This window comes from Myiozetetes cayanensis, unplaced genomic scaffold (assembly GCF_022539395.1).
Source record: "Myiozetetes cayanensis isolate MyiCay16 unplaced genomic scaffold, myiCay2020 scf6-25, whole genome shotgun sequence".
In the NCBI taxonomy this organism is placed as follows: domain Eukaryota; kingdom Metazoa; phylum Chordata; class Aves; order Passeriformes; family Tyrannidae; genus Myiozetetes; species Myiozetetes cayanensis.
Window position 1 is genome coordinate 55,601,615 of NW_026087853.1, and position 15,956 is coordinate 55,617,570.

The following is a 15,956-nucleotide window of genomic DNA, read 5'->3' on the forward strand; positions in this document are numbered from 1 at the left end:
GCGCTTCCGCTTCCGCCGGCCGCTCGGACACGCCCCCTCCCCGACCCGGCCAATCGCCGCTCCGCGGGCTCCTCTCCGTCCAATGAGTGACGCTCTGCCTCCCTCCCCCTCCCCGCCTGCGGGGCTCCGACCAATGGGAAGCGCGTTCATCGCCGCGAGCCCCGCCCACCTCACGCGGCCCGCGCGCGCATGCGCAGTGCCCGCGGGGGCGGCCAGGGGTCAGGGCGCTGCAGGTGAGGGGACAGCGGGGGGACCGGGCCGGGCTGGGCTGGGCCGGGCCGGGCTGGGCCGGGCTGGGCTGGGGGTCCCGCTTAGGGCAGAGGGGGCGGCCCGGACCGCCCCCCCCGAGGACACGCGCAAAGGGTGAGCGGCGATTTCGGGGGTGACAGGAGCGGTTGGTCCCGCCGGGGAGGGACAGTGGCTGCTGGAGAGCGGGGAGGGGGCTTGGGGATGATTTTTTGGGGCATGGGGGTAAGCGGGGGGACGCCTGGGTCCTTTGTGAAGGAGACAGGACTCCTGAGTCATTGGGGGGGGACAGTTGGGTGCTTTGGAGGAGAAGTGGGACGTCCCAGGGGGGTGAGCGGGAGGCAGGATGCCCGGGTCCCCTGGGGGGACACTTGGGGTCCCTGGGGAAGGGGTGTGTGTTGGGACACCAGGAGAGAGGTGCCTGGGGTCCAGTGTCTCTTTGGCTGGGGTCAGGGTCCCAGGCCCCCCGTGGGAAGCTGGGGGGCCTCCCTTGCTTGCAGCCCCTGAGGTTCCCTCTTCGCCCCAGGCAGGACCGGCCATGGCGGCGCTGCGGCTGCTGTACCGGGCTTCCCGCGCAGGTGAGGCCACACCAAGCACCCCCGAACCCCACTAAGCCCCATCTCGATCCCTCCTCACTCCCCTGTCCCTCCCTCAGGCCCCCCGGTCCCGCTGCGCCTGCTCAGCACCAGCACCCCCAGGGACTGCTACAGTGAGTAGGGCCGTGACGCCCCTGTGTCCCCTCCGTGTCCCCTCCCTGCGGTGGGCACAGCCCCTGTCCCCAGGGCGTACGGGACGGGCACAGCTCCCTTTTCCCGCAGAGTACGTCAACGTGCAGGAGCAGCCCATGGACATGCGCTCCATCACCGACCGCGCCGCACAGACCCTGCTCTGGACCGAGCTCGTCCGAGGTGAGCCCCGCTCGCCCTGCCCGTCTGCAGGGTGCCATCCACCCGGCCCTGACCTGGCTCTGTCCCTGCCAGGCCTGGCCATGACCCTGAGCTACCTGTTCCGGGAGCCGGCCACCATCAACTACCCGTTCGAGAAGGGCCCGCTGAGCCCGCGGTTCCGCGGGGAGCACGCGCTGCGCCGCTACCCGTCCGGGGAGGAGCGCTGCATCGCCTGCAAGCTCTGCGAGGCCGTGTGCCCGGCACAGGTGAGCCTTCCCCCCGACCCTGCTCCTGCTGCCCGGGGGCTCCGGGGCTGACGCTGTCCCCGTGCCAGGCCATCACCATCGAGGCCGAGCCCCGCGCCGACGGCAGCCGCCGCACCACCCGCTACGACATCGACATGACCAAGTGCATCTACTGCGGGTTCTGCCAGGAGGCCTGTCCCGTGGATGCCATCGTGGAGGTAAGGGGTGCTTGGGGTGGCCTTACAGACCCCCTTTTCCCCACCGTGCTGACCCCAAGGGTGACCTTCCCACTTCCCGCCCCGGCAGGGTCCCAACTTTGAGTTTTCGACGGAGACGCACGAGGAGCTGCTCTACAACAAGGAGAAGCTGCTCAACAACGGCGACAAGTGGGAGGCCGAGATCGCGGCCAACATCCAGGCCGATTACCTGTACCGGTGACGGCCCCCCCTGGCACCCACCCACCACCGAATAAAGGGTCTGGGGGTTCACCCGTCACCGGGGGCACCGACCCCTTCCCGACCCACAGCTCTGTGTCTCTTCCTTTCCAGCACTGGCGTTTGACCCTCCTGAGCCCCAGGGTGATCCCTGAGTGTGTGGTTGTGTTTTGAGAACGAGGACGAGGGTCCTGGGGGTGACAGCAATGTTGGGGTGGGGAATGGGTTGCGGAGAAAGGTGTGGGATGGGGTTAGAGGTGGGCAGGGTTGGAGGGGCAGCACTGGGGGGAATTAGGGGAGAGCTGGGAGACTCATTTCCACTTTCCAAGGGCAGCCAGGTACAGGGGGCTTGGTGGTACTGTTGGGGGAGCCCCAGTGGTGCTGGTGTGAGGCTCTGGGTGATCCCAGCAGGGGGATCAAATGTGGTACAAATGGGAAGGTCCTGGTGGTACTGGTGTGGAGGTCGTGATCACCCTGGCAGGAAGGTCCCAGTGATCCCGTCCTGGGGGTCTCAGTGTGATCCCAGTGATACCAGTATGGGAGTCCTGGGGGTCTCAGTGATGCCAACTGGGTAACTCTGACGGTATTGGTGTGGAGATCTCAGTGGTACCAGTGTGGGTTACCTGGTGATCCCAGTGGCACTGCCAGGAGGGTCCTGGTGATACTGATGAGGGGTTTCCTGGGTCCGAGGGAGTGTGTGTGTGGGGGGCTGTTTCCCATTTCCATCCTCGCTGGATGATGCAAGGGGCCCTGTCTCCGAGGGGCCCCTTCCCACCGCGGGGTGGGATGCGGGATGTCCCAGGAAGGGGGGGTTCCCGTCGGGCGGCGGGGCCGGGCCGGTCGGTCCCTCCCCGGGGCCGGGCTCTTCCTGGGGAAGAGGAAGTGCGGATGGATCCTCGTCCCGCTCCGCCGCGGGGGGGGCAGCAGGGGCAGGTGGGCCCGGAGCGGGGCCGGGGCGGTCCCGGGGCGGGGGGTGCGCTGGCCCTGACTCAGAGGCAGCTGAGCGGGGCGGGGATTGTGGGGAAATAGGAGGTTTGGAAAGTATTTTGCCAGCCCGGTGCTGGGAAGAGCCGCGTGTGACCGGAGCGGGTCGGTTTCCCACGGCCACAGCGAGGCGACGCCGCGGTGCCGCCGCCGCCGCCTCCGGGACCCCCGGGGTGACGCCTGGGGTGACCCCCCCGCCCTGGTGTTCCCCTCTCTAGCCCTGACCCCCTGTCTCTCAGACCCCCATTCCCATCCCGTCCCGTTCCCTCCTGTACCGTTCTATCCCATCCCCAGGCGGGTGCCCTGACGCCTCCGCACCCCGGGCCGGATTGGGGGTCTCTGGGGCTCTGGGGGGGCCATGGGGTCCCTGTTCCGCAGCGAGGAGGTTTGCTTGGCCCAGCTCTTCCTCCAGTCCGCCTCTGCCTACAGCTGCATCAGCGAGCTGGGGGAGCGCGGGCTGCTGGAGTTCAGGGATGTAAGTAAGGGTTGGGGATGGGGGCGGTGTGTGTGTGTGGGTGTCTTTTGGGGTGTCCTGGGTGCAGGGGATTGGTCTGGTTGGGTTTGGGTGCCCTGGGTTTGGGATAGGTATTTTGGGGTGCTCTGGGAACGGGGACTTGGTCTGGGTGGGTTAGGGTGCAGGCTGTTTGGGGGGGGTGTGGTTTGGGATACTTATGGGTTCAGGAGGGTCGGTTTGGGGTGCTCTGGGAACAGGGAAGTTGGTCAGGCTGGCTTGGGGCGCAGAGAATTTGGGATGGTGTTTTGCGGTGCCTGTCACCCCGGGATGCTGGACTCCCCATCCCGCGGGGCCATGCCCTGATTGCCCCCCCGCCTCAGCTGAACCCCAAAGTGAGCCCCTTCCAGCGGCGCTTCGTGGGCGAGGTGCGGCGCTGCGAGGACATGGAGAAAACCTTCAGTGAGTGCCGCGGGGGCGCGGGGCTGACTTGGGGGGGGCTTCTTAGGAGGATCTCCCCCTTAGCCCTCCACTCTGACCGTGTGTTCCCCCCGCCCGGCAGCCTTCCTGCAGCAGGAGCTGCGGGGCGCGGGGCGGGTGCCGGGGCCGTGTCCCGAGAGCCCGCGGGCGCCGCTGGCGCGGGAAGCGCTGCGGGTGCAGGAGCAGTCGGAGCAGCTGGCTCAGGAGCTGCGGGAGGTCAGCCGGAATCGCGCATCCCTGCGCGGGCGCCTGCGGGACCTGCGGCAGTACCTGCATGTGCTGCGGGAGGGACGGCGCTTCACCAGCCTGCCGGTGGGTCGGGGCGACCCCGCCGGCCGCGGGGGGGGCTGCTTGGTGCCTCAGCTTCCCCCTCCCCGCAGACTCATCCCTCTGCATCTCTGCAGGCCCCCCTGGGCTCTCCGCCACGGCCACGGGCGCTCTCGGAGCGTGAGCCCATCCTCGACCCCTCCCTGCACCAGCACCTCGAGCGCAAGATCAAGTGAGAGGGGCTGGGGCGCAGGGGGTGGGGGGTGAAGAGGGGCCATGGGGCAGTGACGTGGCCACGGGGCAGCTGGGAAGCTGTGGGATCAGGGTTGGAGATGGCCTGTGGGACAGTGGCGTGGCTGGGGGGCAGCTTGCCCATCCCGACACCCCTGCCGTGTCTCTGCAGCTTCGTGGCTGGCGTCATCCACCCGTGGCGAGTGACCGCCTTCGAGCGGCTGCTGTGGCGTGCCTGCCGCGGGTACCTGGTGGCCTCCTTCGTGGAGATGCCTGAGCCCATGGAGGACCCGGCCACGGTGAGGGGGCACCCGGTGGGGAAACTGGTAGGGTTGGAGGACTGGGACACCAGGGTGACATGGGCTGCGCTGTTCCCAGGGCGAGAGCATCACCTGGGTCATCTTCCTCATCTCCTACTGGGGCGAGCAGATCGGGCAGAAGATCCGCAAGATCTCGGACTGGTGAGGGGCCGTGTCTGTCCGCACGGAAGTTTATTTAGTAACACCCACTCTGGATCCCCACGCAGGGCTGGGCTGGGAAGCCCTGGCACACCCTGACACGGCGGTGTCCGTCTGTCCCAGCTTTCACTGCCAGGTGTATCCGTACCCGGAGAGTGAGGCCAGCCGGGAGGACACCATTGCCGGGCTGCACAGCCAGATCCAGGATCTCAGTGTGGTGAGCCGGGTCCCATGGGGAGACGTGGGAGCCATGCCAGGACCCACATCCCTGACCCAGGTGCCCGCAGGTGCTGGAGGAGACGGAGCAGTTCCTGGCACAGGTTCTGGACAAGGTGGCGCTGGCGCTGCCCGCCTGGCGCGTGCAGGTGCAGAAGATGAAGGCCATCTACCTCATCCTCAACCAGTGCAGCTTCGATGTCACCGAGAAGTGCCTCATTGCTGAGGTCTGGTGCCCCGTGCAGGACCTCACCCAAGTGCAGGATGCCCTGCGCCAGGGATCGGTGAGTGCCTTGGTGCCCCTGTGTCCTTGTCCTGGGCAGGCTCCATGTCCCCCTGTCCTTACAATGGGGGTGTCCTCGTGCCAGAGCTGCTTGGTGTCCTCGTGCCAGTGGCTGCTTGGTGTTCCCACATTCTTGTGCCAGGGTTTGCCTGGTGCCCTTAGGCCCTCGTGCCAGAAGTTACTCGATGTTCCCCCGCCCTCGTGCCTGGGTTTCTTGGTGCCTCCACGTCCTCATGCCGGCAGTTGGTTGGTGTCCTCGTGTCCTTGTGCCAGGGGTCGCTCAGTGTCCCCATGTCCTCGTGCCGGAGGTCACTCAGTGTCCTTATGTCCCCTCACCATTGTGGGGCATGTGCCAGGAAGGGGGGTGCCGGGATCAGGCTCCAGGAGCTGGGCAGGGGGGGTTGCCATGGGGTGGTGCCATGCAGGGGAGGTGCCAGGATCAGGCTCTGGATGCTGTCCCCACAGTACCAGAGTGGCTCCAGCGTGGAGTGCTTCGTGCAGCGTGTCCCCACCTCGGAGAGCCCCCCCACCCTCATCCGCACCAACAAGTTCACTGCCGGCTTCCAGAGCATCGTGGACGCCTATGGGGTGGCCAGTTACCAGGAGGTGAACCCCGGTAAGGCCCCCCCGGACCCCCGCCACGGCCCCGAGGCTGGGGATGGCACCCCACATGATGCAGTCCCTGTGTCCCACAGCGCCCTACGCCATCATCACCTTCCCCTTCATCTTTGCCATCATGTTTGGGGACGTGGGGCATGGGCTGCTCATGTTCCTCTTCGCGCTCTGGATGGTACTGTACGAGGACAGCCCCCGCCTGCGGCAGGGCACCAACGAGGTAGGGGCAGGACAGAAGGGTGGGATGGGGTTGGAAGTAAGGGGTGGGCTGGGGGACGTGGAATGGGGTTGGAGATGTGGGATGGCCTTGGAAGCATGCGGTGGGGTTGAAGGTGTGGAGCAAGGTTGGGGGTGTGGGATTGGGGTTGGAGGCATGGGATAGGGTTGGTGACACAGGGCGGGTCAGGGCTGGTGGTGTGGGGGAGGGGGATGGCGTGGGGCAGAGGAGATAGTGAGAGACATGGGAGCCTTATTTGCCCCCACCAGATCTGGCTGACGTTCTTCGAGGGGCGTTACCTCATTCTGCTCATGGGAGCCTTCTCCATCTACACCGGCTTCATCTACAACGAGTGCTTCAGCAAAGCCACCGTCATCTTCCCCTCTGCCTGGAGCGTGGCCACCATGGCCAACCACTCCTCCTGGAGGTGGGATCCCACCCCTGTGCCCCCTGCCTGGGTCCCTGGGTCCCTGTCAGTGCTGACATGCCTTGCTCTGCCCCCAGCTCTGCCTACCTCGCCACCCACCCCTCCCTCACGTTGGACCCCAATGTCACCGGTGTCTTCCGAGGGCCGTATCCATTTGGGATCGACCCGGTGAGTGTCCCCTGGCAGGGACAATAAGGTGGGACCCTCTTTGGGGTGGCACAGAGTCTCACCCACCTTGTCTACAACAGATCTGGAGCTTGGCCACCAACCACCTCAACTTCCTCAACTCCTTCAAGATGAAGATGTCAGTGGTGCTGGGCATCGTGCACATGGGCTTTGGTGTTGTGCTGGGGGTCTTCAACCACCTGTGAGTCCTCAGGCTGCTCCCACTGGCTCTTGTCATGCCAAGGGGACCAGGATTGAACTCACCTGGGTGGGACGGGGTGGGTGACTTGGGTCCTGTACTCCTACACCTTGGTGGGTGCCGAGGACATGCGAGGGGGAGGAGGGACTGGCTGAGCGTGGCTGATTTCCCCCCGCCCAGGCACTTCAAGCAGCGGCACCGGCTGGTCCTGGAGTTCCTCCCAGAGATGATTTTCCTCCTGGCTCTTTTTGGCTACCTGGTCTTCCTCATCTTCTACAAGTGGATCAAGTTCAGCGCTGCCAACTCCCTGGTGGCCCCCAGCATCCTCATCCACTTCATTGACATGTTCCTCTTCACCTCCAATGCTGAGAACGTCCCGCTCTACCAGGGGCAGGTACCACGCCCCTGCCATGGGGACCACCCAGGGTGGGAGAGCTGGGAGCCCTGGTGTTGTGAGTGGGGCCGTTCTCAGCTCAGGTAGCCTGTAGGGGACCCCAGAATGATGTCCCTGTGCCACAGGTGCCGGTGCAGATGGTGCTGGTGGTGCTGGCGCTGGCGTCGGTGCCCGTCCTGCTCCTGGGGACGCCGCTGTACCTGTGGTGCCGGCGGCGCGCCCCGACTGTGGTAAGGCTGTAAGGGTGGCTGTGGGTGGCTCAGCGGGGAGGTGCAGGGGGGGCACATCTCACGGCCTGCCGGTGCTGTCCCGTTGCAGCCAGTGGCTACAGGAGAGCAGGAGCCACTGCTGGACGGGCAGGAGGCCGGGAACTCTGTCAACGCCACCAAGGAGGACGTGGAGAGCGGGGGGCACAGCCCTGATGCCAAGGTAAGGGGCACCCAGGGTGAGCTCAGGTGGTGGGAGTAGGGGTATCTCTGTCCCCTGCTCATGTCCTGTGTCCCCTCCATCCCTGCAGCACTTGGACTTCTCCGAAATCTTCATGCACCAGGCAATCCACACCATCGAGTACTGCCTGGGCTGCGTCTCCAACACCGCGTCCTACCTGCGGCTCTGGGCACTCAGCCTGGCGCACGCCCGTGAGTGCCCTTGGCCCCCTGTGTCCCCCACCGGAGCTGGGCAGACCCTCAACCCCTCTGCCTGCCCCTGTCCCTCCCATTCCCAGAGCTCTCGGAGGTCCTGTGGAGCATGGTGATGCGGAATGGCTTCGTGGGGCTGAGCTACGTGGGCGGGGTGGTGCTGGTGCCCGTGTTCGCCGCCTTTGCCGTGCTGACCGTGGCCATCCTGCTGGTGATGGAGGGGCTCTCAGCCTTCCTCCATGCCCTGCGCCTGCACTGGTGAGTCCCCAAAGCTGGTGGGATCTGGGGGATGGGAGGGTGATGGACCCCTAAAAACCACCCCTCACTCCCCCACCTCTCCTCGCCAGGGTGGAGTTCCAGAATAAGTTCTATGTGGGTGCCGGGTACAAGCTGTGCCCCTTCGCCTTCGCGCCAGACACCTGGGAGTAGCCGTGCTGAGGGAATGCCGGGGGCTTGGAACATCGGTGGCAGCCCAAATTCCCCCCTGCCCCGGAGCCGAGGGGCAGCTGGGTCTGGCTGCAGCATCCCCCTATCCCCTCTTCAGCAGTGAATAAAGCTGCCCCTGTGGCTTCCCCCCAGCTCTGTGTTGCCATCCCTTGGGTCAGGGGTCTGGGGGGGATTTGGGGGTGCCCCCCATCACTGCTGCCCATAGCCAAAGGTGGGGCCTGCGGCGGTGCCGTAGGTGCTGAGAGGGGGGAAGGCGGGCAGGGGGTAGGGCAGGGTGCGGGGTTTGGCCCCCACGTACACACTGGGGGGGCAGGTCAGGGGCTGGAAGGGAGGTGCAGGGAGCTCAGGGAAACTGGGGGGTGCTGCTGGTTGTTGGGTGGCAGCAACCAGTGCCCCACGGCTGCGGGGAGCCCCTGGGGGGGAGAGGGGCAGCAGCAGGGGGTCTGCCCCCCCTGCAGCCCCCCTACCTTTCTCCTGCTTCTCGGGGTGGGGGGGCAGTGGGGCGGCCCGGGTGCGGGTTGTTGCCCCCAGCAGGGACCCTGCCGGCACCCCGCACCTGCAAGGGAGATGGGGGGTCAGGGGAGGCGGTGTGACCCCCTCACTGCGGTGTGGGGGCAGCATCCGGGGGTCCCTTACCATGGCTCGGGGTCGCCGTCCCGAAATCCCTTGGCGAAGGGGTTGCTGGCGATCTTCAGCTGGGTGATCTGTGGCGGGGAGCAGGGTCAGGGGGTCCCTGGGAGGGTGCCCCGGGGTCCCCCGCCCCCCGTGCTCACCCGGTGGTTCTGGTAGGCCGTCACTGCCATGAACTGGGTCTCGGGGAAGCTGAAGGACTTGAAGTTCTGGTGGGCGAAGCGCTCGCTGTCGCGCCGTGGGTCCACGAGGACGACGTGGAATCGGGGCTGGTAGCGGTGCATGGAGTTGAGGATGATCTGGGGGGTGGGAAAGGGGAAGGTGACAGGAGACCCCCCACCCCCAATGCAGGGGTGCATCGTGTCCCCCCTCCCCATCACCTGCCCCACAGCGGGGTCCTCACGTGGCCATTGTCGTCCAGGAGGTTGTTGGTCAGCTTGAGCTTGTCGAAGGAGACGATCTGCCGCATCCACTGGGCGCCCTTGGCGGGGGAGTCGGGGTGGAAGTGGACGCGTCCGGGAGCTGCCGGCTCAGCCCGGCCCGCTGCCAGCCAGGAGGAGCTGTGGAAGGCATATCTGCAGGGCGGGGTGGGGCTCAGCACCCCCAGATCCAACCCTCTGCCCCCACAACCCCATCTCCACCTGTATCTCTTGTCGTCCAGCGGGATGAAATCCATGAGCAAGACGTAGTCAGCCAGCGGATCCAACCCCGACAGCTTCACCTGGAAGGTGGGAAACATCCTCCTGCACAGAGAGCGGGGGTGGGAAGGGTGTGCCCCCACCCCAGCAGCCCCCCGTGCCCCTCAGGTACCAACCTGCCCGCTTTGGTGACGATCATCTCGGTGCCCAGGCGGTTGAACTCCTCCCAAAGACTGCCCATCTCCAGCCGTGCCGCAGCGTGGCACACGCGCTGGTTTTTGCCGCTGGCCCCTGGCCCCTCGCCGGCCCACCCAAGACCAGGGGCACACAGGGGTCCCTCACCTGCACCCCCCAGGAAGGCTGCAGAGGGATGAGGGGGTGTTTGGTCTGGGGGAGCAGACACCGCATCACACCCTCCCTCTGTGGAGGGATGAGAGGATTGAGGTGGGGTTTATCCCCCTCCCCATTGCATTCCCACTCTTTTGGGATGGGGTGACCCCCCATACCTTATAACACTGTGGGACCCCACCACAGGACCCCACCAGTGGGACCCTGGAGCATTACCACAGGTGAGTTTTACCTGTCATGGGTGCAGCAGGAGGGTAGGAGGTGTCCGTGGCTCTGTCTCCGGGCATGGTGGCAGTGGGGACCACACTGAAGCCCCGTCCAAGTGCAGCGCTGGCTCTGGACTGTCCCCTGCAGCCTGCCGGGGGTTTTATGCCCCAACTCCAGGGTGGAGAGGCGGGGGCTGGAGCCGAGGTGGTCCTCAGAGGCTGGAGCACGGCCCCCTTCCCTGACCTGCCTTGACGCGATGATGACGGACAGGAGGTGAGCGGTGGCACTTCTGGGACCACCACTGGTCCCCAGCTGGGGCTTAGGGCACCCTGGGCTGTGGAGAGACATCTGTCTTGGGGTCTCCATGTCCCCTTTTATCACAGATCTGAGAAGGGGAGATGGGGGCTGCTCCACCCCCCTCCTCTGGGCAAAGCCCCTCTCTGCACGTGGCTGTCACCACCTGATATTAAAAATCACGGTGAGGTGTTGAGGCATTGGCTGCTCTGGCAAAGCCTCTGTGGGGTGGGGGAGGACCAGACTGCTCCCTCCCCCTAAGCCCAACCTATCCCAGTGTGGGTCCTGTCTCTGCCCTGGTACCTGGGACCCCCGTGCCCCCCATCGCTGTGTTCAATACTGGCCTGACAGTGGGAGATGGATGGGGCTGAGCTGGTGCTGTGGGGCTGAGGGATATTTGCAGGGAGGTGACAGACACCAGGGCAGGGGGCTATGGTGGGAAAGCAGGGGGCTACTCCAGAGCCCCCCACTTTCCTACGACCTGTGTCACTGCGTGCCACGGTGTGTATTCCAGCGGGATGAGGGGTGCTCAAGCTCTGGGGAAGGGTCTGGACGACAAGGAGATGTCCTCATGGGGATGCTGGTGTTTCTTTCTGCCCACTGGACTGAAATCCCTCCCTGCTCTGCATGTCTCCAAGCTGGGTCTCAGTCTTCCCTTCTGCCTTGGGGTCAGTACTGAAATCCTTCCCGTGCCCGTCGTAACACAGAGGTTAATCCTGTGTCCCCCACGCTGTGGGGGTGGCCAAGGGGGCGGCGTGGGCAGCACTGGATTTTGGAAGCAGGGCTGATGCAAACCAGGCAGGAACCATCTCCCCAAGCCCCCCTCCATCCGTCACACCCGCACACGTGTCCTGTAGAGCCGGCTCGGCCCCATCCATCTCCCACTGTCAGCCGGGCCGTGGCCGCGGGGCCTGTATTGAGCGGGGAGATGAGGAGGTGCGAGAGGCAGAGCTGACAGCGGGGGCTGATGGAGGGGGCTCAGCCCCGGGCAGGAATGGACCTGGCAGGGCTCCATCCACAGCTCCTGGATTTTCTGGGTGGAACTGGATGAGCTTTAATATCCCTGCCAACCCAAGCCGTTCCGGGATTCTCTGGTCAGGGTAGGTGACTGCAGGTGGATCTCCTGAACCCCTGCTGAAGCGCATGATACAAAATGGCTTTTCAAAATGAGCTTCTTTGGTCCAGAATGGGCAGGTGGAAACCAGAAAACCTTCAGAAGAGGGAAAATGCTGACTCTTTCCAATGGGCAATATTGCCCCAGACAGCAGGACAGGCTGGAGAGCAGCTGTGGAGGCCACCAAGGTGGAGATGAGCCATCAATGCATGCTGGGTGCAAGGACACCCACTGGCAGCTGGAGAAGAGCAGTGGCAGCTGGTCAAATGACTTTTTGCAATGAACCTTTGACTCACAGGTATAATGAGGAAGTAAAAGCTGCTTTGGGAGGGTGAGGGGAGAAGGGGAATCAGTCTGAGCAAACGGTCGTCTCACAAGGAGTAGCAACCAGTCAGCACAGCTGCTGGGAAAAGGGAAGTGAGAAGGGAGGAAGAAGTAATACTCATTTGTCAACCAGACATTTCTCAAGATAGTTTTGGGTCAGAGTCGGCTCTTTATTTATTTTACCTTTTTTTTTTTTTTTTTTTTTTTTGTAAACCCTGAATAAGAAAAGAGGAAGGAAATTTCAGCAGGTAAAGTTATACCCTGGAAATGTTCCAGACCACATGGGGATGGAGCTTGGAGTAACCTGGGCTAGTGGAGGGTGTCCTTGCCCATTGCAAGGGTGTGGAACAAGGTGAGCTTCAAGGTCCCTCCTAACCCAAACCATTCCAGGATCTAGGATCTGCTCTAGGGAATGTGTAGTGCAAAAGAAAATTGATAATTGCAAAGATAAAGCAATAATTTCCTTAAGTATGTCCATTACTGAGAGTTAGTTTTTTTCCCCTCCTACATATAATAACTAAGATATATATTATACAACTACAATTGCATAATTAAACGATAATATAGAATTAGAGAAGAATTAAAAAAAAATCTTTCAAATTCAAGTCTTCAACAAAAGTCCTTGATTTTGTGTTTCACTCCTCCCAGTCATGTGCACATAAGCAGCATTGCTCAGGCTCTGCAGGTATCAGTTCTCTTGTGCCGTGGGGATCCTGTCCCTAAAATCCCAGAGAAACCTTGGGATGGATCTCAGGGCCCTTGGGGAAGGCTCATTCTGTTTTCAGGTGCCTCAGAGACCCTTTGGTGATTGGTCCCCTGAGGATGGTGTAAAACTTAAATCTTCCAGCCACGTTAGAGGGCAGAACAGGGAAAACTTCCTGGTTTTGGCAAGACCAAGGGATGGAGCCTGTGGACTCCAGCTCAAGGACCTGTGAGTATCTTGGCTTGAGCTGTCATTATTCAGAGAGGGTGGAATTTTAAGTGAGTTTGAAACAGTTTTTCACTGGATGGGGAAAGTCATCCCTCCCAAGTTCCTGCAGAAGCAGGAACCTCTTAGTGAAGCTTTTTATGGGATATAAAAAAACAACTCCAAGTTATTAAGGTCCTTCCTGAAGGCAAAACACAGTACATCTGAGTCTTAATTTTTTAACTCAAATTTTAGATGAATGTTCCTGACATCAGCACCCCTGGGAGGCACAAGGAAGATACCGTGCAAGTATAAATTGGATTAGAGGGAGATGTTTTTTCCTTTAAGCTGCACATGGATGAAATTGCAATCAGGAATGCTGGTCTTGTTTTACTTGATCCAAACTGATTGGAAATCACTTCAACAGGTCTGTTGCCAATTCAATGCAGCACTAATTAATGTAGCAAATGAAGGCATGATGTTATTGTATTTTTTTACCTCCACATAGGAACATTCTCCCCCACAATGTCATCCATTCCAGGGATGGGGCATCCAAAACTTCTCTGGCCCTGGCACAGGTTGCCCAGAGAAGCTGTGGCTGCCCCATCCCTGGAAGTGTCCAAGGCCAGGCTGAACAGGGCTTGGAGCAACCTGGGCTAGGGGAAGGTGTCCCTGCCCATCCAGGAACTGGATGATCCATAAGGTCCCTTCCTACCTAAACCATTCCAGGATTCCATATGTTGTATTCAGATGCACCTGGTTTGCCTGATGGCTCCAGAACTCCCCCATGGGCTTATCTCCTCCTTGTATCCCCCCATTCAGGTGAGGCTGATTTTCCATCCCAGCTGCTGTTTACTCATAATTCCTGCTTCCATGTTTCAGGAGTGGAGTCATCTCAGCCTGGGACTCATCCTCTCTCCTTTTAGGCCTTGAACAAGTCACCACAGGTTCCCCTTATGGAGACAATGATATGTTTGGGGGCTTTGAGTCATCTGATTTATTTCAGGCATTTTTGTTTCGAAAAATGGCGTGGATTTCTCCCCGTGCTGTGTGGTGGTGAAAGGTTGGCAGGGTGACACAGCCACGTGAGAAATGGGGGACTTATTCAGAGCACACAAACTCCAGGCACAGGCTGAAGAGTCAGTTTGAGCCTAAGGGACTTAAATTCAGTTGATAATTTTCACCAGAAAAATGTAAAAATAATTTGCAGCAGGAGAATTCAGTAAGACTTTTCCCTTCATCCCCATTAGCAGTTGTAACACTTCTCCAAATCCTGGTCTCTCTCCCAGTCCCTGAATCTCAATTTCTTACATTAGTTCTTTTTAATTCCCTGTGGTGCCAAGAGATTAATTATATATTCCAAGACGTAAATGTGCATATATATATATATATTTAGAAAAAATTTCTTATATAGTTTAAGTTATATATCTATTTCCTTCATATATATATAAATAATATATTACATTCTTTTAATATGAAATGTGTACATATAAAATTATATAAAGTTTTTGTGTATATATGTATATACATACATACACACACACACATATATATATATAAAGAAGTAGGAAATAAATCCTCCTGCTTCTATTTAGTTTCCTGAAAATCATTGAGTTTATTTAACTAATTGTGTTTATTTGTCAGTGCAGGTCTCTTCCTTCAGGAACTGCTTCCAAAGCCATCCATTCACGAGGGAAATTTCCTCCTCCAGAGACGGTCAGTGACAAACCCTTTGGTCTTTACATGAATGAATATTATAAACAGCAGGTTTTTTTACTCAAGTATTGATGCTCTTCGTGGGGGGTAAATAAGTCCCACTTTCCACACTGATACTGGGAAAAATTTGGATGAGGCCCTGGCACAGGTTTTGCCCAGAGAAGCTATGCTACCCCATCCATTTGAAGTGTCCAAGGCCAGGTTGGGTGGGAAGATCTTGGTCAGTCCTCAGGTGGCTCACTGAAAGGTCCTCTACTGCCTTTCCCAAAGATCTTATGGAATTTGAGTAGGAAAACAAGTGCCACAATGGAGATCCTCACCCCAGGAGGACAAGGATGAATATTCCTTTAGTTATTCAGCAGCGTGTGGACCAACCACCCACCTCTCAGTAGGGGAAAAAACCCACAACCTAATCCATATTTTTTAATTGAATTTATTTCCTTTCCACGTCTCAGATTCTTCACACAAAAGCAAAGTTTGTTTTGTTGAGCAAGAAAAAGCAAGGCTGAACTTTAGTTAAGGAAGAAATCGAGGTCTGTTCTCCGATGGCAGCAGATGTCGCATTCAGGCAGGCGGATGCTGCCCCTGGGGGAGGACTCAGCCCCAAAACCGCTCGATTTTTCATTACTTGTGACATCTCCTGTGGCCTGGCCACCACTTCGCCCCCGGTATCTCCATGTGGGTGATGAAAGGAAGCTCTTAAAGCCTCGTTAACAACACCAGGAGACCAGACATGTCTCTCCTGGGACACCTGAAGCGGGACGTTGGGTTCTGGGGGTGAAACTCAACCCTTCGGCCAAGGCTCATCCAATAATGATGATTTTTAGGTTTGGATCCCTCTGTCAGGAGCCAGCAGTGCTTACTCTTGGTTTACTCTCTGGTGTAACTCTGTCAAGACATGATTAATGTTATCCAGGAGAAAAAAATCAATGTTTATTTATTCTATCTGTCATAGGGTGGGATTTCAGGAGCTGCTGATCTCTCCCTGGACAACGGCGAGATGGAGCCTGAATTTATCTTTTATCTCCAAATGAAGCATCTCATCTGAAGCAAAGTGAGGTGAGACAAATCCCAGCTCTTATTCCTACACCAGGAAAAAATGCACTATGCAAAGTCACCTTCTGCAGTGCTTTCACCTAGAAAAGATCTTCCTGGGACATGGGGAACAGGTATTTATCCTCCAAGTGCTCAGGCTGGACGGGGAGCAGTCAAAAGATGAGGAATAATTTCATTTTTTTCAGCAGTTATCGGGAAAATTATGGACTTCCATGTATGAATGGTTGGGGGAAACTAGGAGGAAGCCTTGCAATTTATTTATGATTTATTCTGGTATGGTATTTCCCTCCTTAATGTCTTAAATATCCACCTGCTTTCAAATATGTTGGCTGAATGTGGATACCGGTGTCAGGAACTTGTGGTTTTCCTCTTTCGAAGAGAATTTACCTTTTGTTGACTGAAAGTTTTATAACCAATTGACAAGAATTGATGTTCTTA

General features: G+C 59.4%; 3 protein-coding genes across 3 annotated transcripts; 2 read left to right on the forward strand and 1 right to left on the reverse strand.

Moving 5' to 3' along the window:
- Positions 1–195: 195 nt before the first annotated feature.
- On the forward strand, positions 196–1,903 carry NDUFS8 (NADH:ubiquinone oxidoreductase core subunit S8). The gene is made up of 7 exons (XM_050335891.1): positions 196–233; positions 773–824; positions 902–955; positions 1,065–1,154; positions 1,227–1,399; positions 1,468–1,596; positions 1,685–1,903. The coding sequence occupies exons 2-7, from the start codon at positions 785–787 to the stop codon at positions 1,814–1,816; spliced, it is 618 nt and encodes a 205-aa protein (XP_050191848.1). The 5' UTR covers positions 196–233; positions 773–784; the 3' UTR covers positions 1,817–1,903.
- Positions 1,904–2,788: 885 nt separating this feature from the next.
- Positions 2,789–8,415, forward strand: TCIRG1 (T cell immune regulator 1, ATPase H+ transporting V0 subunit a3). Its single transcript, XM_050336597.1, has 19 exons — positions 2,789–3,271; positions 3,631–3,709; positions 3,810–4,039; positions 4,132–4,226; positions 4,398–4,524; positions 4,604–4,686; positions 4,807–4,900; positions 4,971–5,183; positions 5,648–5,798; positions 5,878–6,017; positions 6,284–6,441; positions 6,519–6,609; positions 6,690–6,808; positions 6,986–7,199; positions 7,325–7,429; positions 7,518–7,628; positions 7,717–7,837; positions 7,924–8,095; positions 8,185–8,415. Exons 1-19 carry the CDS (start codon positions 3,155–3,157, stop codon positions 8,264–8,266), a joined length of 2,502 nt encoding a protein of 833 aa, XP_050192554.1. The 5' UTR covers positions 2,789–3,154; the 3' UTR covers positions 8,267–8,415.
- A 58-nt stretch (positions 8,416–8,473) lies between these two features.
- On the reverse strand, positions 8,474–10,187 carry TBX10 (T-box transcription factor 10). The gene is made up of 7 exons (XM_050336727.1): positions 10,133–10,187; positions 9,729–9,912; positions 9,556–9,657; positions 9,318–9,489; positions 9,058–9,213; positions 8,921–8,988; positions 8,474–8,585 (listed from the first exon to the last, which is right to left on the reverse strand). Exons 1-7 carry the CDS (start codon positions 10,185–10,187, stop codon positions 8,474–8,476), a joined length of 849 nt encoding a protein of 282 aa, XP_050192684.1.
- Positions 10,188–15,956: the final 5,769 nt, after the last annotated feature.

Coding starts and splice junctions, on each gene's coding strand:
- NDUFS8 (XM_050335891.1), top strand. CDS start 785: ATGGCGGCGCTGCGGCTGCTGTACCGGGCTTCCCGCGCAG. Junction 825..901: donor GTACCGGGCTTCCCGCGCAG/GTGAGGCCACAC, acceptor TCCCTCCCTCAG/GCCCCCCGGTCCCGCTGCGC. Junction 956..1,064: donor CACCCCCAGGGACTGCTACA/GTGAGTAGGGCC, acceptor CTTTTCCCGCAG/AGTACGTCAACGTGCAGGAG.
- TCIRG1 (XM_050336597.1), top strand. CDS start 3,155: ATGGGGTCCCTGTTCCGCAGCGAGGAGGTTTGCTTGGCCCAGCTCTTC. Junction 4,687..4,806: donor ATCCGCAAGATCTCGGACTG/GTGAGGGGCCGT, acceptor CGTCTGTCCCAG/CTTTCACTGCCAGGTGTATC. Junction 6,018..6,283: donor TGCGGCAGGGCACCAACGAG/GTAGGGGCAGGA, acceptor TGCCCCCACCAG/ATCTGGCTGACGTTCTTCGA.
- TBX10 (XM_050336727.1), bottom strand. CDS start 10,187: ATGCCCGGAGACAGAGCCACGGACACCTCCTACCCTCCTGCTGCACCC. Junction 8,989..9,057: donor CGGCCTACCAGAACCACCGG/GTGAGCACGGGG, acceptor TCCCCGCCACAG/ATCACCCAGCTGAAGATCGC. Junction 8,586..8,920: donor GACGGCGACCCCGAGCCATG/GTAAGGGACCCC, acceptor CTGCCCCCCCAG/TGTGTACGTGGGGGCCAAAC.